Source organism: Petaurus breviceps, unplaced genomic scaffold (genome assembly GCF_028583685.1).
Source record: "Petaurus breviceps papuanus isolate PSGF00001 unplaced genomic scaffold, PetGlider_PUasm1.0 216, whole genome shotgun sequence".
Classification (NCBI taxonomy): Eukaryota; Metazoa; Chordata; class Mammalia; order Diprotodontia; family Petauridae; genus Petaurus; species Petaurus breviceps.
Window position 1 is genome coordinate 8095067 of NW_027185867.1, and position 24274 is coordinate 8119340.

A 24274-nucleotide genomic window follows, 5' to 3' on the forward strand; every position below is an offset into this window, starting at 1 on the left:
CCCCAACAAATGTTTATTCTAGTACTTCAAAGATCCATGATTTTGTCAGTGTGGGTCCACTCTCTTCTTACACAAATGGTGACTCCTTTACACCAGAACAATTTGATGACACCAAACACTGATTAAGCTAATGCTTACTATTCATAAGAAACAATGCTAGGTGACAGGATGCAAAAGTGTACATTGAGAAAGACCCCTTTCCTCAAGGACTTCCCAGTCTACTTGGGGTGGTGGTGGTTCAAAATATAGACAGATAAATAAATACAAGACAATTTGAAGCAGGCTAGAGCATTAAACTCTCTCTCTCTCTCTCTCTCTCTCCCCTCTCCCCCCCATCTCCCTCTCTCTCTCCCTCTCCCTCTCCTTCCCTCCCTCCTCCCCCGTCTCTATCTCTCCCCCCTCTCCTTTTATCTCTGTGTACAGATGGGAGGGGAGGGTGTTCTGGCTATCTCCTAGTAGTTCAGGTTTTGTGGAGAGCCAAAATACCTGATCCAGGACTCAGGTAAAATCTCGACAGCTAGCTCTTAAGAAAATCCTTTGAGATGTAGCTTTCAAAAGCTTGCTCCTGGAGTCCTCCTTTAAGATGAGTTGCATTTAAAATGATTTTATTTGAGTTTTGAGATCAAAGGCTTTACCCTAAGATTTTAGTCACCTAGATGTCAAATCCTTATTAGATTAGAGACATTTTGTTACATCCAGGATTTTGATACGTTACCTGAACCTCCTGTTCTAATAGTGATAAGAAACCTAGAGTTATATTTTCTTTTGTCTCGTTGCTCTATAAAAACCTTGTCCAAAGAATCAATGAACAGAGTTCTTCCTTGAACTACCCACATGGCCTGGTTCATTCTCATTCACATCTCCAATGTGAATTCACATTCAATTCACATCTCAGTGCGGAGCACTGAGCAGCTTGCAGCAAGGTTTGTCTCCTAGGAGTTTAGGTTTGATACTAGAACAAAATGAGATACTTGTAGGTCATTCAACAGTTAACAAAAAGATTTACTTAGTCATAGCAAGAAGAGGATATTTATCAAACATATGAAACCTCAAATTAATTTACCTGAGCAAAGCTCCCTTGCTTCAGTTGCCCATCTTCTACCAGTCAAACATCAGAGGGTTCCTGGAATTTCCCAGGGTTGCTTTATATTGAGGAGATCAGTACAAGCCTGACCTTTTAGTCCTCTAAGCCAAACAAGTCTTGAGGATGGTCTCAATATCTTTTAAGGAAAAACTAGATAATTTGCATGGGGATGGGGTTAGGATATTACATCTAACACAATGAGGATCAAGAAAGGCTTCATATAGGAAGTAGCATGTGAACAGAGACTCTAAGCAAACTGGGAATTATTAGGGGCAAGAATGAGGAGGAAGTGAATTCCAGGCATAGTAGGTACTCTCAGCAAAGGCACAGAGATGGAAGGCTGTAAGTGTTATGGGATTTAAAGATCTCCCATGCCCCATGGACGTGCTGACATAGCAGAGCAAGAGAAAGTGAAAAGCCGAGCTAACAGTCCTGCGGTTGGCAGTTGGCGGCAGTTGCCTTTTTTTTTTTTTTGAGTTAGGACCCCTGCTGAGCACTGCCAGAGGCCGGAACTGCTGGGAGTGTGCTTCCAGGACGCTGGGTGGTTGCTGTGAGTGGGGAGAGGAGGACCTTTGCCTGAGGTAGCCTGTTCTGTTTTAAAGGCTTGAGAATGTGGGTGCTTTCTACTTTATCTACCTGTGCCAATATCATAACTACTCTGATGGCTTTCACTTTCTGGTTTTGGGACTCAGTCTTTTGGTATCTTAATAAATTTTCTAGTTTATTTCCCCAAATGGCAAACCTGACGTATTTTGTGATGGATAATTATATCAGCATATTTGTAATCTCTATAGGCATTGTGAATATGGCATTGCTGATACAAAGGCTGAGTTTAGAAAGTAGTTAATGGACCAGTTTTGACAGTTGCATAAAAAACCAAGAAAGGGTAGTGTTAGTGAAGCTAAGGGAGGAAGGGACACGTTGGAAGAAAGAATGGTCATCAGAGTAAAAAATTGAAGAAAATTGAAGTAGGCTTAAGACTGAGAAAAATCCATTGGGTTTAGCAACTAAGAAATTATTGCAACTTTAGAGAGAACAATTTCAGTTCAATAGCCAAGAGGTATAGGGGCAGCTAGGTGGTGTAGTGAATAGAGCACTGGCCCTGGAGTCAGGAGGACCTGAGTTCAAATCTAGACTCAGACACTTGATACTTATTAGTTGTGTTACCTTGGGCAAGTCTTTTATCCCCAATCACCTTGCCTTCCCCCCTCCGAAAACAAACAAAAACCAAACAATAGCCAAGAGGCATTGAATATAATGGATCTTTTGTAAAGGTTTGGCTATGAAATGGAGAACAGTTAGAGGGTGATAATTTAAGGGAATAGAAGGGTTCAGAGAAGGTTTTTTAAGGATCACAGAGGCCTAGAGATAGCATCAGAAAGGAGCCAGTAGCTAAGGAAAGATTAAAAATGATAGAGAAGAAAGTGAGAATCAAACAAAGAGAAATGAGAAGACACCCCCTACAATCTACCCCTTTGTGAAGGTGGGAAGTCCATAGGCATTACATGTTGCGTGTTTTTGGACTTTCTTAATGTATTGATTAGTTGTACTAACTTTTTTTCCTCTAAAAATATACTATTTGTCATATGGGATGGCTCTCAGGAAGGGGTGGGGGAGGGATACATGGGATACTGTGGTGATGTAAGAAACTGAAAACACCAATCAAAATAAGACAAAAATGAAACAAACTAAACATTCAAAAAATAATGAAGAATGAATAATTCAAAGGGCATGCTCCTAGAAGAGATGAGATGGATTTAAGACACAAGTAGAGACTTTGGTTTTGGTAAAAGGTTACCTCTTTTTCAGAGGGAGGAGAGAATAGGGATAAAAAGATATGGAGTAGAGGAAAAGAAGGAACTTTAGGGATAACCTTGATAATCTTACTAAAGCAGGACCTGGAATTGTCTGTTGTGAAAGGCAAAGGATAGTTAAGGGGATTTGAAGAGGGCAGAGAAGATTTGCAAAAGCCACTGAGAGGAGTATGATAGTCATTTGAGGGATTATCATGCATCGAGATTAGATAACAAATACATAATGAGTCACACAGTTGTGTGACTTTCTCTAACTATTTAGTAGGAACAGGGAAGGCAATGGCAGCAAGGTGTTCGCAGTGATAGGACAAGAGATCAAGGGATTCAAAATTAGAAGATAGAGTGTATTTGATCTAGTTAACCATTGGGTCAAAATTGTGAAGGCAGGAAAGTAAGGCTAGAGCAGAGATGAATTGTTATGAACCAGAGAGTGGTGGAGTGTTTTCCTTAAGGACAGGAAAGTCATGAACAAAGCAACGATTTCAACACAGCATTTGGCAAAATATTTCATATAATCCCTGTAAAAAATATGGGCTAGTGGCTAGAAATGACTGCATATAAACATGGCAGTGGGCTAGATAATGGTACAGTTAGATGAATTTGGAAGTGATTGAATGATTGGATTCAAAGAATAGTGATTAGTGGTATATCAATGTAAAGAGAAGTTTTAGTGAAGTCTCCCTAATCTTTAGGAACAGATATCTACTCTTGATCCTGTCCTATTCAACATATTCTACCAATGACTTGGATAAGGGCATATGTGTCAAATTTGCTGATGACAGTAAACAGAAAAGGTTTGCTTCCCTGGATGATAGAATTCAGAAAGTTGTTAATAGATAAAAATGATGGACTGAATTCCACAAGATCTACATGTAGGTTCAGGAAATTGATTTTCCAAGTGCAGAAGGGAAAAGTGTGGATCAGTAGCAATATGTGTGAAAAAAAATCTGGTGGAGTTCAAGAAAAAAATATTAATATTGAACTGTGAGGTTTAGGCACAAGTCTGACAGAAACAATTTTATTTAATTTAACATTATTCTAAATCCAAAACATTTCTAGTCTAGAGAAAAAAATATTTTAACTGGTATAGTCCACCCACATATTGACTTTGGTGTCTTTGATGTTTAAACAAGCTTACCACCTTCACATATCTTTCTGCCCTATGACAATGGTAACATTTATAGGAATCTTGCACAAGGAAAATATCATGTTATAAAGCATTTTGAGGTTAACATTCTAGATTTATCATTATTGCTCAATTCCTTCCCTTTTTGTTCCCCCTCTTCATTATTGAAAGAGAAGCTCTTCTCCCTAAGATCAAAATAAACAATATTGAAATTCTTTCTGGAAAAAAAAAAAAAGAAAGAAGGTGCCTTACCTTGGGTGGGTCACAGGCCAATTTCTTTAGGGCTTGAGGAAGTCAAGGATCTAAACCATGTCAAGAGATAAGTTTGGCCATCACCCTTTCTTCACACCCTTATTTCCTTTAGAAGGAAGGCCTTAGCTTTTGTTCTGTGCCCTTTTGGGTGTATTATAGGTTTTCAGGGAATATTAGTACCTCAGGTGTGAGGGCTGCCAAGCTCTTTTCAGGGCTTCTTTCCACCTTTGGCATCCATCTGATTTACCCAACTCTTACCAGTCATTCCAAGAAATTGTAGCATGTGCAGTGACCACACCCCAGTAAAGTGTTTCAGCAGATGGGCTAAACCAGATTGAGGGTAATTGAAGAGCCCCAAACCTGTAAGAGAATTAGAGGGGTTTCCACCCCAAGCATGTGAAGACTTCCCTGGCAGAATAGGTAGATGTGAACAGTTTGTTGCAAGGGGACATGCAGGTGGTTGAAGCAGGTGCTGTAGAGTGCTTAGAACTTGTTTAAACATCAAAGACACCAGTCATCTACTACATCTTGTATCATCACTTGTCATTTTGACTTTTGTCCTGCCAGTGAACTTTGATGACTCTAGAAGAGAAAGTGAGGCTTACAACTTTATGCAACTCTGCCTCACTTAAATCCAATATATGTGCAAGGCAAAAGACATCACCCATACTGTTGTGACTCAGGGATGCTAAGAACCCCAAAATGACAGGATCAAAGAAGACAGGTCTGCCTTGAAAGAATTCAACCACCCAAGTCTTCTTTCCATCAAAGACAGGGTTCATTGTGTCACCAGTAGAAGTGGACAGGATTTTAAGAATCTACACATTTGCGAAGTCAGTACAAGAGGGCTAGATTTTAAGAATCTGAGCAACTTAATGGCGAAAAGATTGACACTTTTATACAGAATGATTGTGGGAAGATCTGGATAGGATTAAGGAGTGGCAAATAGCCTGGGGTGGATCCAGGTTCAGACAATAAGGGCCACAGAGAAAGGAGAGTTAAAAGAATTATTAACTGGAATGGGTGATGCAGGGGGTTCACTGCTCATATAGAAGCTGACCAAAATCTTCTAGGAGTAGGTTCAGGGATGCCTTCATTGTCCATCTCTAGAAAGGAAAAGGAAATACATTGTCCTATGACAATCACAGGGAGGTCCTCCTCTTAATCATTGCCAGCAAGATTCTTTCCAGAGCAATGGGGTATAAAAATCTATCTTGCCCTACAAGAAAGTAAGGGGGAAGGAGATAAGAGTGGGGAGTTGTAGAGGGGAGAGCAGACTGGGGGAAGGGGCAATCAAAATGTATACCACCTAGGAGTGAGGGGAAAGGGAGAGATGGGGAGAAAATTTGGAACTCAAAATCTTGTGGAAATGAAGGTTGAAAACTAAAAATTAATTCATTAATTAATAACAATAAATAAAATCTTAAAAAAAAGACTCTTGCCAGAGTCCTCCTTAATAGGTTGATTCTTCCCCTGGAAGATGGTCATCTACTTGAAAGCCAGCATGCTGTCAGAAAGGGTTGAGGAATGGTTGATATGCTGTTGGCTGCCTAACAACTCTAGGAGAAATGCCAGGAGCAGAACAGAAGTCTGTACACAACATTTGTTGATCTGTTGTGAGGGCTTGTGGAAGATCATGGCAAAATTTGGCTTCCCAGAGTTTGTCAGTATTGTATGCCAGTTCCAAGATGGCATCTTGTATGGGTTCTGGATAATGGATGATGCTCTGGTACTTTTCCAGGTACCAATTGAGTGAAGCAGGGCTGTGTGATGCTTTTTAGCATGATGTTTTCAGTGATATTATCAGATAACTTCAACAAGGATGAAAATGGCACCCAAGTCAACCATCACACTGCTGGTAAATTATTTAACTTGAAAAGGCTACAAGCCAAGACTAAAGTGTAAGGAAAGTTGGTGTGCAACATTTTGTTCACAGAAGATTGTGCACTCAATGCAGTCTCTGCTGCTGAGATGCAATAGCGAATGGGTTGATTCTCTGCCACTTGTGCTAATTTTGGCCTGACAATTAGAGTCTTAGAAAACAGGTTCTCCACTAGTCAACACTGCATCATTTATATGTGGGACCATCAGTTTCAGCAAATGGAGAAATCTGGAATGCTGTGGATACATTTACTCATCCTGACAGTATCTTTCCAGGGCTATACAAATAGATAATGAGGTTGATACACACACTGCTAGAGCTAGCTCAGTGTTTGGGAGGCTCCAGAGGAAAGTGTGGGAGAGTATTAGTATGATTAGTATTAATACAGTAGTAGGCTCCCTACCAGTCTCAGAGTCTACAGAACTGTTGTGCTGACCTCGTTGTCACATGCCTATGAAATCTGGACAGTGCCATTCCAGGGAACTGAATCGCTTCTACTTGAATTGTCTTAGGAAGATTCTGAAGAACACCTGGCAGGATAAGGTACCAGACACAGAGGGCCTTTCTCAGGGGCACTGCCAAGCATTCAAACTCTGTTGTTGAAAGCATAACTCTGATGATGGGTTGGTCATATTGTTTGAATGTCAAATGCATGTTTTCCTAAAAGACTATCTTAAGGAAAACTCAGGCAAGGCAAGTGCTTACACAGAGGTCAGAAGAAGCAATACAATGACACTCTCAAGGTTTATCTGAAGAAATTTGAAATCAATTATGAGACATGGGAGACACTGACACAGGACCACCCAGCATGGTATGTCCACATCAAAGAAGATACAGTGCTCTATGAGCAAAACAGAATTGGAGTAGCTCAAAAGAAACGTTGACACTTAACACCCACACCCACACCCACACACACACAAAAACTAGCCGTGTAGCCTCGGGCAAGTTACTTAACCCCAACTGCCCTCCAAAAAGCAAAAAAAAAAAACAAACCAACAACAACAAAAACAAAACCGTGGAGGACCTAAGAGAAGGAACTGACCAACATAGGACTCCTTACTTCACCCCAGTGTTGCCTGGGTCCAGACCCTGTTGTGGATAATGGGTATAGATATTCACAATGACAAGAGGGGAGAGGTGACTAGGAACTTTTGGAAAAACTAAAGTAGAACTTTCAAGGCCTTTAAATATAAACATAAAAATGTCTCTTTCTTTTTCTGACTGTAGCCAAGTTGGAGGGGCAGATAAGAGACAGATCAGAAAAAAAATTCATTGGGGTAAGAATTAGTTCTGTAGACAACTACAAGTTGTGAACGGTTGTATTGGACACCATCAGTATACAAAGGCTATTGAGGCCCTACAGCTTTGGAGCTAAAAATTGCCTTTTCTGTATGTGTTTACTACATGTGTGCAGTGTTTAGTTGTGGGAAAGTAAGCCCTCAGATTTCATGGGGGAGGGAGTATGATTTGTAGCTATAGTTCTTACTCTTCCTTCTAAGTAAATGCCTTTGCCAAGAGCTAATTGTGACTATTGACTGACCATCAAGGGAAAGCACACCTGTGAGCTATGTAGTTTTGGGAGTGGAGGCCTATTCACTGAATAGGCGTTACTTGAAAAGGCCTTAGTCTAAAAGGACCAAGGTCTCCCATTGCATCCTGGGCCATCTCCAGTCATCCTGATGAATATCTGGTCACTGGATTCAGACGGCTCTGGAGGAGAAAGTGAGGCTGGTGACCTTGCACAGCCCTCCCTCGCTCAAATTAAAGTCAACTGCAAGTCATGTCATCATTTCCCTGATGCCATGGTCCTCTTCAAAAATGAAGGAGAAACACAGCCCCAGGGTACCATGATCCCAGAACTTAAGGGAATAACTGTGCTCTGTGGATTCAATGTATCACTTCAAGTCTGAGTTGGTGGAATAACCCATAATGGAGAGTTAAAAGAGAAATATTGTCCAGAGATAGTCAAATTGTACTTTTGCCCTCACCAGACTAAATCTAGAGGTCAGGTCTGAGTTCTACATCTAAAAAATTTTAAAAAATGTTCTTTTGAAAACTTAATAGTCATAAACAAACATAAAATGAGGATTGTGTATGAAATTGTGAACTTCTCTTATGTATAGTTTGGTATTTTAAGTACACAGATTTAACAAGGTTTTAGCATAATTGCACTATCTGTATCCCCTTCTGAACTTCTTTTTGTTTGTCTTGTTTCAAAAATATTTTATGGACTTTTTTCCCATCTCTATCATTTCCCAGTGACATCCCCCACCTCAGATGGAAGATCTTCACTGCAATAAAAACAATAATAATCACACAAAGTGAATCAATCAATATGTTGGCTATGGCTGAAAATGTCTCTGGTACCTCCGGAAATTTTGATTGGTCACTGCATTGATCAGAATTCTAAAGCCTTTCACCGTTATTTTCCTTTATACGTGGTGATATGTTACTTGTTCTCCTGATTTTGCTTACTTTGTTCTTCATCATTTCATATAAGGAGTTCTGCTTGATCACAGAGGTGGAGGGGCAGCAAAAGGACAAAGTCAAAATGGGGAGCAAGGCTAATCTTCTTTCCTACTAACAGTTCTTTGGACAATGCATGTCCATTGGGAAAGGGAGTGACTCTCCAGCAATCCCAAATGCAAAGTTCTGTTTCAAAGGAGTTCAATAGGCTTTTTAGGTTAGCATTACGAATCTGGTGGACTGTATAGGAACCCAGAGGAACCTCACCAGGGAGGTCATCCTAAGTGCATCTCTCTTCTTAGAGGGCTGCCATAGGGCCCCTATGAAAAAATGGGACTCACTGGAGGGAAGGAAGCACATCTTACATATTTATGGACTCCTTTGAAGTTTTTTGCATTCATTCTGTGGGGTAAAATAAAGGATGTCCTGTATCCAATACATATTTTTAGCTTATATGAGAACTGAGAGCCCTTTTACTAACATCTGTAGAGAACCTAGATTGAACTATATTCTAACATTCTCGGGAGTAAATGTGTATATGGGCAAAATGAAGCAATTTTTTTAATGTTTCCAGGGGAAACCCTGGTTAGTGGCATGAGTCAAATGGGGCAATTTTTCAAGATGCCCCTAAGATTGAACCCAGTTTGTGTAAACCCAGAAGCTAGAGCTTTGGAACACAGATTATAGCCGTTTGCTGGAGGCTATCTCACCCTTAGTGACTGTGTGCCCTATTCAGTCCTCTCTTCTGGATATCAGACTTTTTCTTTATGCTTTTTCCTTGAAGAACACAGGAGTCCTTCATGTGTAGAAATAATCTGGATATGGAGCAATTGGACTCCAAAAGCTTATTGGAGACACTAAAGAGAATGATGTTGACAATGTGCAGTTCAGAGGAAGGCTGAGGATGTTTTACGTCTTGAAAGAAATACAAAATTTGTACCCAACCTTTACCGTATGTGTGCATGAGCACACCATCAAACACACAGATGTATGTGCAACCACATTTCCCCTAGAGTTGAGGCCAGGTCAGGAATATCACAACAGACAGATGAATAGCAGGTCTGTCTTGCCAGCTGTACGCCCTCCTACCTAAGGAAAGCCTCAAAGAGTCCCAGAGACAGCAAAGTCCACAGTTGCCCACGCAGTCTGCAGCAGGCAATCAGTAAGGAAAGAACTGAGCCCAGCGGGATGGAAACAGAAGGGGAAATTGTTGACCTCCAAGTAAGTTTACCCTGAAAAGGGGGAGCTGATAATAGGGGAAAGACAGAAAAGCGAGGTCGGCAGAGAAAAGAAAATGCTTTGACCATTCTTCTTTCTCATTCCTCCTTCTTTAGCCTCCCCCTTCTCCTCTCTCCCTTCATCTCTGTATTTTCATTCCATCTCTTTCTCATTTTTCCACTTCTGGTTTCTCACTTGATTTGAAAATCTCACAACAGTTTCAATTCCACTTTGGCCTCTTCTTTTCTGGCAGTCAGATTTCAATCCTGTTGGATCCTATTACCAGAGGGTCATTCTTCATTCTGACAGGGCCCCTCTCTACAATTCTAGGGAATGCGGAGTTTTATTTGTGAGCTTGTCAGGCATTTCTCTAGAGACGGGGAAGATGTTAACTCTTAGGTCAGGGAAGGAGGCAGGCATGGGGCCAGCTTTGCATTTTATAAGTTGGGAAAAGCTGGAACCATTCCTCTCCCCTTTTCACAAAGCCCTCCTGTTTGGGGATGGAAAGTGCCTTGTTCTTAAAGTTGAGCTAAGGGAGGGGAAAGGAAATTAGAGCAATCAGCAAGGAAGAGAGAGAGACACATTTCCCTACATGAGGCTGACTTAACGGGACAAAACTTCCCCTGAATGGCTTCTGGTCACTCACTAGTGCAATGAAGAAGGAATGGAATGTTAAAAACAATAGTTTACCTCTCTATAGTATTTTACAGTTTACTGTGAGTTGATTACCTTATTTTACAGATGAGCAAAAAAAGACTCAGAGAGATTATTTAACTTAATATCGTACAACTAGTTAGTACTAGAGCTAGAATTCAGACCATAAGACTTAGAAAGTCTCCTAGGACTTGTTGTCATTCAGTCATTTCAGTCATGCCTGACTCTCTGTGACCCCATTTTGGGATTTTCTTGGCAAAGATACTGAAATGGTTTGCTCTTTCCTTCTCCAGCTCATTTTACAGATGAAGAAACTAAGACAAACAGGATTAAATGACTTGCCCAGGATCACATAGCTAGTAAGTGTCTGGGGGCAGATTTGAACTCAGAAAGATAAGTCTTTCTGACTCTAGGTCCAGCACTCTATCTACTGTGTGACCTAGCTGCCCTGCCTAGAAGTTAAGTGACTTGCCAAGGGTCACACAGCCAGTACATTTCAGAGGTAGGATTTGAACCCAGGTATTCCTGACTCTGAAGTCTACTCTCTATTGACTACTGCATACCACTTTCCATTCATTCCATTTTCCAACAGCTCTAATTTTTCTTTTCAAGGGAAGCTCTAGTTGAGTGTGTCTTCCCCAGTTATTTCCACAGGCCCTTAAAGGACTCTGACTGGTTTCTTGTGGAATCTTCTTATTGCTGGGAAGGGGTCAAAGTCTGGTGTGAAGGGGGAAACACATAAAATTATTGAGGAAAAGAGAGATAATGCTAGGAGACCAAGAATAAGATCAAGAAATAGGGAATAGGAAGCAGAGATGAGTGGGGCTTGAAGAAACAGTGTGGAGAGAAAGAACTATGGGATGGAGAAAAGAAAGAGGGAGTTATGAATAATAATTGTGAATCCCCAGAAAGAGGGATTGCTGAAGTCCCAGGGCTTAGGCCAGCAACTAACAATAAATCAGTAGGTGATTTTGTGATTTCCTTGGTGGTTTCCATTCTTTTGGGATAGGTAAAATTAAATAGTTTAATAGTTTTGAAAGTAAAACTATTATAAGTGTGGGAAGAAGAAATATTCAAGGCAAATGTGGTGGGGGGAAGAGAAGACAGAAGACTGACCGTATTGGAAATTGTAAGAGCACCCTACTGGAGGAATTCATAGATTCTTCTAAGTTGAAGCTGGCTTCAATAAAACTCCACTACCTCTAAAGTTGGGGAAAGAAGCCTCCTTAGGATAAAGAATGATATTTTGGCAATACCATTATCCCAGCAAAAATTAAACAAAACACTAAATATAGCAAATTTGTCACTTTGATAAAGCTATGGAAGAAAGCATAAGTTTTTTTTTATGAACTTGAAAACCATCAACAGACATTCCAATATATAGAAAAGAACAAAAAAGAAGGTTGTGAAACGGTGACCTTCCATTTCATATAATTTGTTTTTTAAAAAGTGTTTATTAAATGTAACAAGGTAGTAACAAAATTGTCAAAGCAGGGGATTCTTAAAGATATCAAAGGTGGATAGAATAGGGGTAAGGGGGTGGGATGTTTGAGGCCCAGGAAATGTTGCAGCTGAATATAGTCAAGGGTGTTATAGTCTAGGAGATGATAGAGATAATAGGGGGTGAGATCGAACATAGGGGAGCAATTAATCACTGGGCATTTGGGGACTTACTAATGAGGGGACAAAGTAAATGATGAAAAGTACTGGGGATTTTTAAGCTGTACCATCTCAAGGTAAGATCTAAAGTAGCTGGGGACATTAACTAGAAGAAAAGGGGCCACAGGAAAACTAAGGGGCCAAACCATAATTAAGAGAGGGCAACCTGTGTTTTTCACCAAGGCATCAAAATTTAAAGAGTATTGACAGCAGTGTCTTTCTGCATCAGATTGGATAACTAAATTTAATACCTAGCCAGTAAGAATAGTTAAACTAGGAAGCCACCAGAAAGCATACTTCTCTCTTCTCCACTTCCCCATCCCCTAGCCCTTGCTGAGTTCTCCCTGGGTTATCCCCTCTTTCTTAGTGTCCTAGGATCTGCCCATGACTCAAGGTCCTTTCCCACCCTCCATCCCCAGACCAATAGAATTTGGATTAAAAGGTTGTTTTGAGAGTGCCTTTCACACTTTTATACCTTCTGTGTATTTTGTGGTGTCTTCCTTGAGTGCCAGAGCTGCTAATTTCTGTTCTACTAAGGAGTGGGGGTCGGGGCAAGGAGCCACAGTTGAGGGAACTTTTTCTCAACTAGAAAAAGAAAGTATTTACAAACACCCCCTGGGGAATCATGCATGACAAAAAATCTACGGAACTGGCAGCTGTGGGAACTAGTGTTTATCAAAAAATAAGCTGGGGTACAGAGAAAAGTGTGAGGAGTTGGTCTAACTCCTGAATGGGGCAAGCTGTAGAGAATCCCAATTGCAGACATAGAATTGAGTGTATACACTCAGTGTGGGGTGGCACAGGTACTACCTGTATAAACTAGTTTGCATCTACTGAAGAAACAAAGATTCCAAGTCAGAAGAATTTTCAGGAATTGGAGAGAGAAAAGGGAGCAAGATAGACACCCTGAACTGTAAAACAAGAAAGATTAAGTTAAGCAAAAAAAAAAAAAAAGGTAGTTCACATATTTCCCTGTGGTAGATGTTTTTGCATATATGCACAAGTACATATATACTGTGTCATATAACTTAATTTTCAATTTTTTTCAATTACCAATCATTTGCTTTTTCCTTTCCACATTCCTTTACAAAAAAAGAAAGAAAAGAAAGAGGGAAGTAAAGAGGAGAGAGAAGGGAAGAAATATAGAACCGCTTTAAACTATCATTTAAGCATGTGTGTGTAAGTCATTTTCAGTCATGTCTGACTCTTTGTGACCTCATTTGGGGTTTTCTTGGTAGAGATAATTAGAGTGGTTTGCCATTTCTTTCTCCAGTTCTTTTTTTAAAATTTTTAAATTTTTTTTTGTTTTTTTTTAATGTTTATTTTTAGTTTACATCATTCATTTCCACAAGATTTTGAGTACAAATTTTCTCAGTCTTTACCCTACCCACCACCCCAAAACAGCGATCCCACTATATACCCCCCCTCCCCCAATCTGCTCTCTCCCATATCCTCCCTCATTCCCCCTCCGACTTTCCAGTAGGGCAAGATGTATCTCTGCACCCCAGTGCCTGTATATCTTATTTCCCAGTTGCATGTAAAAAATATATCTATATATCTATATCTATATATTTAAACATTTGATTTTAAAACTTTGAATTCCAGATTCCTTCCCTTCCTCCCTCATCACCCACCCTTACTGGGAAGATAGGCAATTCAATATAGGTTGTACACTTGTAGTTACACAAAACATTTCCATAGTAGATATATTGTGAAAGACTGACTATATTCCCTCCATCCTATCCCCCCCCACACACTTGTCCTATTCGCTACTTTGATCCTGTCCCTTTTCAAAAGTGGGTGCTTCCAACTTCCCTCCCCCCAGCCTGCCCTCTCTTCCATCATCCCCCCTCTCATCCCCTTCCCTCCTACTCTCCTGTAGGGTGAGATACCCTATTTAGTGTGTATGTCATTCCCTCCCTAAGCCAAATTCAATGAGAGTAAGGTTGACCCATTCCCTTTTGCCTTCCTGTTCTTCTCCATTGTAACAGTTTTCCCCTACCTCTTCTATGTGAGATAATTTACCCCATTCTGTCTCTCCCCATCTCCTCTCATTATATTCCTCTCTCACCTCTTAATTTCACCTTTGAAGTATCATCTCTTCCTATTAAATTGGTCCTGTGCCCTCTGTCTATGTATATTTGTACACATATAAACACACACTTAAGGTACATATGTATTCATATGCACATATATCCTCCTATGTAGACATTTATGTATGTATATATACATATGTATATATATATATATATATGTACACATTTCTGTTACCTTCAACTATTCTCATACTGAGAAAAGTTTCATAAGTTACAATTATCGTTTTTCCATGTAGGAATGTAAATAGTTCAACTTTGATAAGTTCCTTATGATTTCTTTTCCCTGTTTACCTTCTCATGCTTCTCTTGCTTCTTGTATCTGAATGTCAAATTTTCTATTCAACTCTGGTTTTTTCATCAAGAATGCTTGAAAGTCCTATATTTCACTGAATGACCATGAAACAGGGAAGTAAAGAGGGGAGGGAAGGGAAGAAATATAGAACCTCCCTATCATTTAGGCATGTGTATGTGTAAGTCATTTTCAGTCATGTCTGACTCTTTGTGACCTCATATAGGGTTTGCCATTTCTTTCTCCAGTTCATTTTTAAAAATTTTTTTGTCTTTTTTTTTAATGTTTATTTTTAGTTTCTAAAACATGATACTTAGTTTTGCTGGGTAGGTGATTCTTGGTTTTAATCCCAGCTCCTTTGACCTCTGGAATATAATATTCCAAGTCCTTCGACCCCTCAATGTGGAAGCTTTCAGGTCCTGAGTTATCCTGATTGTGTTTCCACAATATTCAAATTGTTTTTTCTTGACTGCTTGTAATATTTTCTCCTTGATCTGGGAACTCTGGAACCTGGCTATAATATTCCTAGGAGTTTTTTTGGGGGGGATCTTTTTCAAGAGGTGATTGGTGAATTCTTTCAACCTCTATTTTGCTCTCTGCTTCTAAAACATCAGGGCTGTTTTAATTAAAACAAAATTCCTTGAGAATTTCTTGAAGGATGATTTCTAGGTTCTTTTTTTTTTTATCATGGCTTTCAGGTAGTACAATAATTTTTAAATGATCTCTCCTGGATCTATTTTCTAGGTCAGTGGTTTTTCCAATGAGATATTTCACATTGCCTTCTATTCTTTCATTTATTTGGATCTGTTTAATAGTATCTTGATTTCTCATAAAGTCACTAGTTTCCATTTCTTCCAATCTATTTCTGAAGGAATTATTCTATACAGTGAGCTTTTGAGATTCTTTTTCCATCAGGCAAATTTGGCTTTTTAAGGCATTCTTCTCCTCATTGGCTTTTTGAGCCTCTTTTGCCATTTGAGTTAGTCTGTTTTTTAAGGTGTTATTTTCTTCAGTTAGTTTGTTGACTTGCTTTTCATGATTTTTCTGCATCATTCTCATTTCTCTTCCCAATTTTTCCTCCACTTCTCTTATTTGGCTTTCAAAATCCTTCTTAAGCTTCTCTATGGCCTGTAACCAGTTCATGTTTTTCTTGGAAGCTTTTGGTGCAGGAGTTCTAACTTTGTTGTCTTCCTCCTGTTCCATGCTTTGCTCCTTTTTGTTCCCAAAAAAGGAATCCAAAGTTGGATTGATGTGCTTGCTTTGCTTTCTTTGTTTGCTCATGTTGCTACTCAATTACTTGACTTTTGAGCTTTTTGCCATAGTAGACCTCTGCTTCCAGAGAGGAGAGCTTTGTCCCAAATCACTGGGGTTTTCACAGCTGCTGGAGCTATTAGTTTACTGCCCTCTCTGAAACCTCCATGGGCTCTGGCTCACTGGTCACACACCCTAGGACCTCCACCCTAGATAGCAATCCAGATCCAAGTAGGTTAAAGCAAGAGCATTTACCCCTCAGAATGATTGCTTGGTTCCCCTACAATCTGCAGGCCAGGAGCTCTGAAGCAGCCACGCAGTGGTGGCTGCATGGCTGCAGTGCCTCAACTGCTTCTCCCTGCTGGGGGCAGAGGTCAGACTGCACTCCTGGACTCCCTGTTCCCAAAGTCTACACTGACCTGTTACTTTGTCTTTGGCATTTATGGATTGATAATTCTGGAAACCACCACAGCTGCTGGTGATGTACTCTCCCGAAGTTCCTCTAACCGCTGCTGGTCAAGCTGTCCTGAGGCTAAAACTGTGGGGTCTCATGCTGGTCTGCTCCCAGCATGCTACAATCAACCCTTCCTGTCTGCCTGTCAGGCTGTCTTCAGTGGGATATTTGTTTCTCTCTGTCACTTTGTGGGTTCTGTAGCCCTAAAGTTTGTTTAGAGTCATTTTTTTATAGGTATTTGAGGTGGTTATAGGGGGAGTGCAGGGAGTTTTCCTGCTTCTATGCTGCCATCTTGGCTTTGCCCACCCACTTCATTTTTTACAGATGAAGAAACTAGGGCAAACAGGGTTAAGTGACTTGCCCTGGGTCACACAGCTAGTAAGTGTCTGAGGCCAGATTTGAACTCATGAAGATGAGTCTTCCTGATTCCAGCCTAGGACTCTATCCATTGTGCAACCTAGTCAAGCAAAATATATTCCTACATTGTCACATTCTACATATTTGTCTACCACTGTCATGAGATGAGTAGCATTCTTGACTAGAGTTTTAAGTCTTTGAAAATTGTTTGTTTTTATAACATCAGCGTTATAGTATAAATTGATTTTCTGGTTCTGCCTCACTTTACTCTGTATCAGTTCATACAAGCCTTCTTACCATGTCTCTTAGAAGTCACATTTTTCTTCATTTCTTACAGCACAATCATACTCCATTCATATATCACAATTTCTCTGGCCAGTTCCCAGTTTATGAATATTCCTTTAGTTTCCAGGTTTTTGCCACTGTGACAAGGCCTGATATAAATGTTTTTGTACATATAGAACTGTTTCTCTTTTTAAATCTCTTTTGGTTTGGGACCTAATTGGTATGACTGGGTCAAAGGACATGTACTGTTTAGTGACTTTAGGGGGATAATTCCAAAATGCTTTTCAGAGTGGTTGAACCCATATTCACAACTCTACCAATGTGCCTGCTTTTCCACCATCCCTCCAACATTTAATAAAACATTTATAAATAAACATTTAAAAAAATTTATAAATAAAACATTTTGGTTTATTTTGTCCTCTTTGACAATCCTATTGTGCAACCTCAGAATTTCATTAATGTTAATTTTTTTTAGTTATTTGGAATACTTTTTCATATAATCATGGATAACCTGAGTTTGTTCCCTTGAGAACTGAGTGTTCATTTCCTTAGATCATTGATCAACTGGGCAGTGGTTTATACATTTTAATTAGTTCCTTATATATCTTGGACATGAGAATTTTATCAGATAAGCTTGTTGCAAAGACCTTTTCTCCCAGTTAATTTTCCCCCTTTCTAATCTTAGTTGTATTGGATGTGTCTGTGCAACAGTTTTTTAGTTTTATGTAATCAGTGTTATCCATTTCATCTCCTAAGATCCTTTCTCCCCTTTGTTTGGTTATTAATTCCTCCCCAATCAATAGATAAGATATATATTTTCTGCCTTATTTCTGAGAGAAAGGATTGTTAATAACCAATGATTTGAGGAGATCCAGAATTCTCCCCTTTTTCTATAGTCCTTATTTCCAAAGTTCAGGTTGTTGAAGGACATTACTGATAATGAGTTCAAAATAATTTCCTTAACAATCTTGTTCAGACCTCACCCAGGTGGGGAAGCCATTGTGCTCTGCTTGGGTTTGGGTAGGAATAAATTCTTTGAATAGATTGCCCAAGACTGGGGGTAACTTAGAAATAAATGATATAGTCAAAGTTCAGCCCCTTATTGTAATATTCATTCTTTCATTAACTGTTAACCAGTCAGAGTTGATTGCCACACTCTTGAATACTCCTCTTCCAAAGACCGTATAAAAAGTGAGCCAATAACCCCCTCCCTGCCTCCCATGATTGTCTTCTGTCTAAGAGAAAGATGGCCAAATGACCATCTTTTTATTACTAAACATGTTGACATCATAAATAAAATCATTAAATTACTCAGAAATTATGTCTCTCAAACTTTTTAAATATCACATTTCTCTAGTTTGGTTTTGATGTGACCTTTTATATCTAGATTTTGTATCCATTTAGAGCTTATTTGAATGTATGGTGTGAGGTGTTGATCAAACCTAATTTCTTCTATACTGCTATCTAATTTTCCCCAGTGGTTTTATTTTCCAATCAAATAGTGAGTTCTTACCCCCAGGAACTGAGGGCTTTGTGTTTATTTAACTCTAGGTTATTAGGTTCATTTGCTTCCATATGTTGTATTCTGTATGTTGCTTCTGTTACGTATACCTAATCTATTCTATTATAAATACTGCTATGCCCCTTGAAGATATTGGGGTTCTGAGGGGACATTTGTTTCTTCTTTCCTATTAATGTAAAAAATTAATCATTGCTACCCACCTCTAGAGGAAGAACTGATGGAATCTAAATGCAGATTGAAGCATACTATTTTTCACTTTCTGTATTTTTTCACAACATGACTAATATGGCAATATGTTTTGCATGACTGAACATGTATAACCTATATCAAATTGCTTATTGTTTTAAGGAAGGGGAAGATGATGGAGGGAGAGAGAAAATTTGGAACTCAAAATTTGGAAAAAAATTAATGATAAAAATTTTCTTTACATGCAACTGGGAAAAATAAATAACAAAATAAAATATTATTAAAAAATTTAATCATCATATCTTTCCAATTTGTCAAATATACTTACTCTCTATACTTATTTTGATTCCTTTGTTTGCATTTAAAAGTGTCTACTCAACTCTGGTCTTTTCATCAGGACTGCTTGGAAGTCCTCCAATTCATTAAAGATCCATTTCCCACCTTGTAGCATGATACTCAGTTTTGCCAGATGGGTTATTCTTAGTTTCAAGTCTTTATTTTCTGCCTTTTGGAATAATTTCAAGTTTTCTTCTTCTTTTAAGTGGTAGCTGCCAAATCTTGTTTGATCCTGACTGTGGCTTCTTGGTATTTGAACTCTTTTCCAACTGCTTGCTTCCAGCATTTTTCCCCCACTTTGACCTGTAGACTCCAGATTTTGGCTATAATATGCCTGAGAGTATTAATTTTAGCATTTCTTTTAGGAGGAAACTAGTAGAAACTTTATATTTTCATTTTACTATCTTGTTCTAAGAAGTCTACCTAGCTTTCATCGGTCATTTTATTTTTCTATTTGGTCCATTGTCATTTTTAAGGAATCAGTTACATGAGTAAGGTTTTGCACCTCCTGTACTTAGCTATTTATTGTCTTTCCAAACCTTTCCTTTAGAGCTCTCATATAATTTACAATATCATTTTAAACTCTTGTTTCATTTTTTTCCAAGGAATTCTAGTAAACTTTATAGCCAAACTGTGTTTTTGTTTGAGGCTTTTGTAGCATTATTCTCTTTTTCTATATTTTTGTCTTGGTTCCCCTGAATACATAGTATTTCTTTATCATGGTGACTTCCTTTGTTGATGCATTTATCTAGCCTTACTTCCTGAATTGAAACTTTGTGTCAGGGAAGGTTCTATGCATTTCTTAAAGAATTGGTAGGACCTTGTTTGAACCTGATCTGTATTATCTAGGGGCCTTCTACTGCTTCCTAATGGTACTGAGTATTGTGTGCTTCAAAGATCTTAGGAATAGCCCAAGCCAGTGAGTTGTTTAATCAAGTATGTAGTTATTCTAGGGTGTGATCTGATTGCTGCCCTTCTAAGTATGAGTTTTGCAGGTTCCAGACCCCAGACTGAGGTCAGAGCAACACAGTTGCTGATTTCAAGTGGCCCTAGCTGGTCCCTGGTCCATACCCTGACCTGAGGTGTATGGCTGCAAACTCCAGATTTCTCTGGCTCGTCCATGGTCCACTTTTGGTAAGGTTTCTATAGCACCAAAGCAATATTTACAGCACCCATGATCGTGATAAAGACCATGAGTATAAATATTGTATGGCATTATATCATAAAATATAACAAATTCTCCAGGTGGAGGACAGAACTGAAGCATTTATTTGAATCCCCAAACCAATAAGCCTATTCCATCATAGTACCAAAGATATTCAGAAGCCACAATAATACTGAGAGCCACAGCATCCTTCAGCCTTCCCACAAACCAATACAAGATTAATATTTACTCACAAACCTCTCTCTCCTTGCCTGAGCACCGCTCTCTCCCACTGTCTCTCTGGTTCTGACTCCCAGCTTCCTGTGGGCTCTGCTTTCCTTCAGCAAATTCCTCCCACCATAGGCTCCATGTGACTATATTCAATGTATAAGGGGGCAGACTTTATCTTCACAGCAGGGAAGCTTCCTATGGGCTCTGCTCCATCTTTCAGCAAATTCCATCCATCATAGGCTCCATGCAATTACATTCAGCCTATTGTGGGGCAGAGTTTGATTTCAAAGTAGGGAAGGTCTTCAAATTCACCCCTAGGTCTATTAAGGGTCAGGGAAGATCTTCAAATTCCCATTTCCATTACAGCTTCCTAGGAGCTTGCTCATAGGCTGGTCTTTTCTGGCTAGAATCCTTCCCTAGTGCCCTTAAGCTTCTGGCTATCTCTTAGTGTGAACTTGGGCTGGAAAAATGCACCTTTCTTTTGATTATGCAAAACTTAAAATTGATTTTAATTCTATTTTGCTAAGACTTAATCAAGCTATATTTAGTATTCCCTTTTGAGGTTCCTTCCTCTTATAAACTTTACCCATCATGTGCATCCCAGAGAAACTTGCCTAAAGGTCAGGCTTTTGTCACCAAATCTTTGTGAAGTTTATTAATAGAATCCTCTAGAGTTGAGATCTGTTTTTTCGTGGTTATACAACTCTATATTGTAGTTCATCAAAGTCTATGTCAGACTTAGCAGATCTCGAGTGCCCATTCTGTAGGATTTCAATGACTCATGAAAACTATCTTTCGAATAATCTTCTTCTCCCTCCTCATCTATGAGACAACTATGTGGCATAATGGAGAGGCCATGGGAATTGAAGTCAGGTAGACTTAGTTTTGAATCCTTCCTCTGGCACTTGGTAATTCTGTGATCTTGGGGATTCATTTCATCTCTCTCAGCCCCAGTTTGCCAAAAAAGGAACATCAACTTTCCTCACAGGTTTATTGTGAGGAACAAATGAGAAAATATATATAAAGCATTTATTCTTTTCCTCCCCCTTCTTCCCAATTTAGGCCTCATGGGGGAGAGAAGATTCATGCATTGGTTGGGAGATCAGATTATGATCCCATCTTTTCATCTCAAAGTTTCTGTAACATATGATGGGGCTGGGGTCAGGCTGGAGTAGGGGAGTGCAAATGGAGTAAAACTTTGTTTAGCAGCTACGTTTCTCTGAAACCATAAGTGACCAACTTATGTGGTCCATCAAAATACCAAAGGATTAACATTTTCTTGTTCCACACTTGATGGGTCCATTGGAGTTCTGGCATCAGCTAGTGGGAGCCACATAAAGCAGCCAGACTCATCTGATCACCTCTTGGCAAAGAGGCATTTTGGTCACTTTAGAGCTAAACTAGGGACAAACTCATGATTTCTTTTTTTCTTTATAAAACTGATACTCTTGTCCAGTTCTTCTGGCTTCTCCCAACTCGCTCAGAGTCATCTGCAGCTCTTGTGAATCTTGTCCCTTCATGATCCAGTCCAGGGCCATATGACTCCTCATCCTTTCATCCAAGGAAGCCTGGGAATAGTACAGAATCACCTCCTATCAGGAACACTTGGTTTCCAGAAGGGTTTTCAGGCTTCATTTCCAGTGCAGTAACTGGGAAACAATCATCAGCTCCTGAAATTCCAACATAGTTTTCCCCATATTTGACTCCAGCATGCAGTGATAGATTCCTATGCTGGTACTTGGGTCATAGGTGTCATTTATAGTGCTTCTGGTGAAGGAGGAGGCTTCCTGAATGCTTGCTATACTCCAAGAGGGCAGTTCATTGAAGAAGGAATTGATTAGAGTCACTTTGTCTTTCCATCTCTCTTGATGCTCTCTCAAGAAGGGCAGAGCAGCAGTTAGGGCAAGGTTGTCTATTTCAGTAGCACCATCTCTCTCCTCAGTGGGTTTGTCTTTTCACTTCCTATTTCTTTTGTAGCAGTGGCCCCCAACTACCTGGGAACCTCATGGAGATGGAAAACTAAGCAATTGTTGATCTGACTTAAATTAAAACTGAAAGAGCTATTCCATCTCTCCTCTGCTCTGCTTAAGCAGCACTGGAAGTTAACAAAACAATTTCCTCCAGAGGTGGTGGTGGTTATGTAGCTTACAAATGGAGGCCCAGGAGATGGCAATGTCTCATGTACCACCAAACCTTCACTTAGGAATGCAGCTCTGTGCTGATGTTTACTCTCCCAAAATTCTTGCAGCATTGACACTCAAGGAAGGCCAGATAACACCTGATCTCCCTCTTTGCCATTGTTATTCTGAACACTCTCTATCTTTCAACAGGTAGTAGAGAGTGAAGATGGCAGAACAGGCAGCCAAATAACTGAGCTCTCACACAACTACACCAAGGATCGAAAAAGACTATCAGGGGCAGTTAGGTGGCTCAGTGGATAAAGCACTGGCCCTGAAATCAGGAGGACCTAAGTTCAAATCTGACCTCAGACCCTTACTAGCTGTGTGACCCTGGGCAAGTTACTTAACCCTGAGTGCCTCTTTAAAAAAAGGACTATCAGACTTCAGTGACTTTAGAGGAGAGAGTGGGGCTGATGATGATGGCACAGCTCTGTTTCCCTTCTTGTTGTTTGTTCTCTGTTCACAAAGACGACCAATGACATCAGGAAGGTGATGTCTTTCTTGACTTACGGGTCAATTGGATTTAAGCAAGGGAGGGCTGTTCAAAGTCACCAGTCTCACTTTCTCTTCCAGAACCAGCCATTCGGATCAAGTGGCTAGATATGGGTCAGCATGACTGGAGATGGCCCTGGATGAAGTGGAAGACCTTGGCCTTTTTAAGCTAAGATCTTTCCCAGGTCTCAGTTTGACTGAGGAAATGCCCATTCAGTGATTAAAGTTAGGGAAGAAATGAGGCAAAGAAAAAAAATACTCTTTTATCTAGTAAAAAACAAACAATCCCCAAAAAGCAACAAAAATACAAAACAAAATCAATCTGGGTGGAGAAGACCTTCAGGGTTTCTGGCCAAAGCAGAAACATCTGCTATTTACACTCTGTGCCATCAGAGCCTAATAAAGACCAAGTGAGCCTTGGGCTGGGACCTATTGTTAGCCAATCAATGAAAGTCAGAAGAAGACTGATGGGGATAAGGATGAGAGAGGGGCAGCTAGGTGGCTCAGTGAATAGAGCTCAAGTCCTGGAGTCAGGAGTTCAAATTCGGCCTCAGACACTTAACATACTACCTGTGTGACCTTGGGCAAATCACTTAACCCTAATTGACTGATATCAAAAGTATAAGAATGAGAAGGATAGAGGAGCAAGAAAAGGGGAATTTCATAGGAATGAGGGGAAAGGGAGGTAAAAATTTGCTAGCTGTAAGAGAAGGGGAACATAAGAGAGAAGTACCAGTTAATGAGGTGCAGGGTTGAGAAGAGATTTGATGGTACTGGTATTCAGGAAACTCATATGGAGAAGGAAGCCATTAATTCTGGGCAATATGTGACCAGGGCAGTCACTTTATTCTTCTATTCTTCTTCCTCATAGTCCTGGAGAAGGGCTAGTGCTGGGGTCAAGACAGTCAATGATAATGACAGTCAAGAGGACCATAAGGTAATAAAGACTTCAAGTCTAGGGCTGTAGTCAGCTACATTGTCCTTCCACATCACACTCTAAGAACACACTCTAGTGGCTGTGTGTTCTTCCAGACTTGAAGTCTCTTTCACCAAATGAGTCTTTGCTGGTGATAGATGGTTAAAGCATTACTTTCTCAGATGTTAATGGAGGACAGAATAGGTATCCCTTTAACAAGCAGCAGCCAAGAGGGTCATGTGTCAAGGAGGCCTCCAATTCCAGGCTCTGAGAGAGTTCACAATCCCAGTTTAAGTGATGCTCTCTCAAGAAGGGCAGAGCAGCTGTTAGGGCAAGGCTATCCATTTTAGTAGCATCATCTCTCTCCTCAATGGGTTTGT

General features: G+C 39.8%; 1 protein-coding gene and 1 pseudogene across 1 annotated transcript in view; one reads left to right on the forward strand and one right to left on the reverse strand.

Moving 5' to 3' along the window:
• Window positions 1-9717: 9717 nt before the first annotated feature.
• The window catches only part of NINJ2 (ninjurin 2), a 147919-nt gene continuing 133362 nt past the window's right edge, over window positions 9718-24274 (forward strand). Inside the window, exon 1 of the mRNA XM_069094183.1 lies at window positions 9718-9845. Within this exon, the coding sequence (XP_068950284.1) occupies window positions 9813-9845 (33 nt within the window). The 5' untranslated portion in view covers window positions 9718-9812. The remainder of the gene's footprint in view (window positions 9846-24274) is intronic.
• On the reverse strand, window positions 21627-22626 carry LOC138165846 (protein limb expression 1 homolog; annotated as a pseudogene).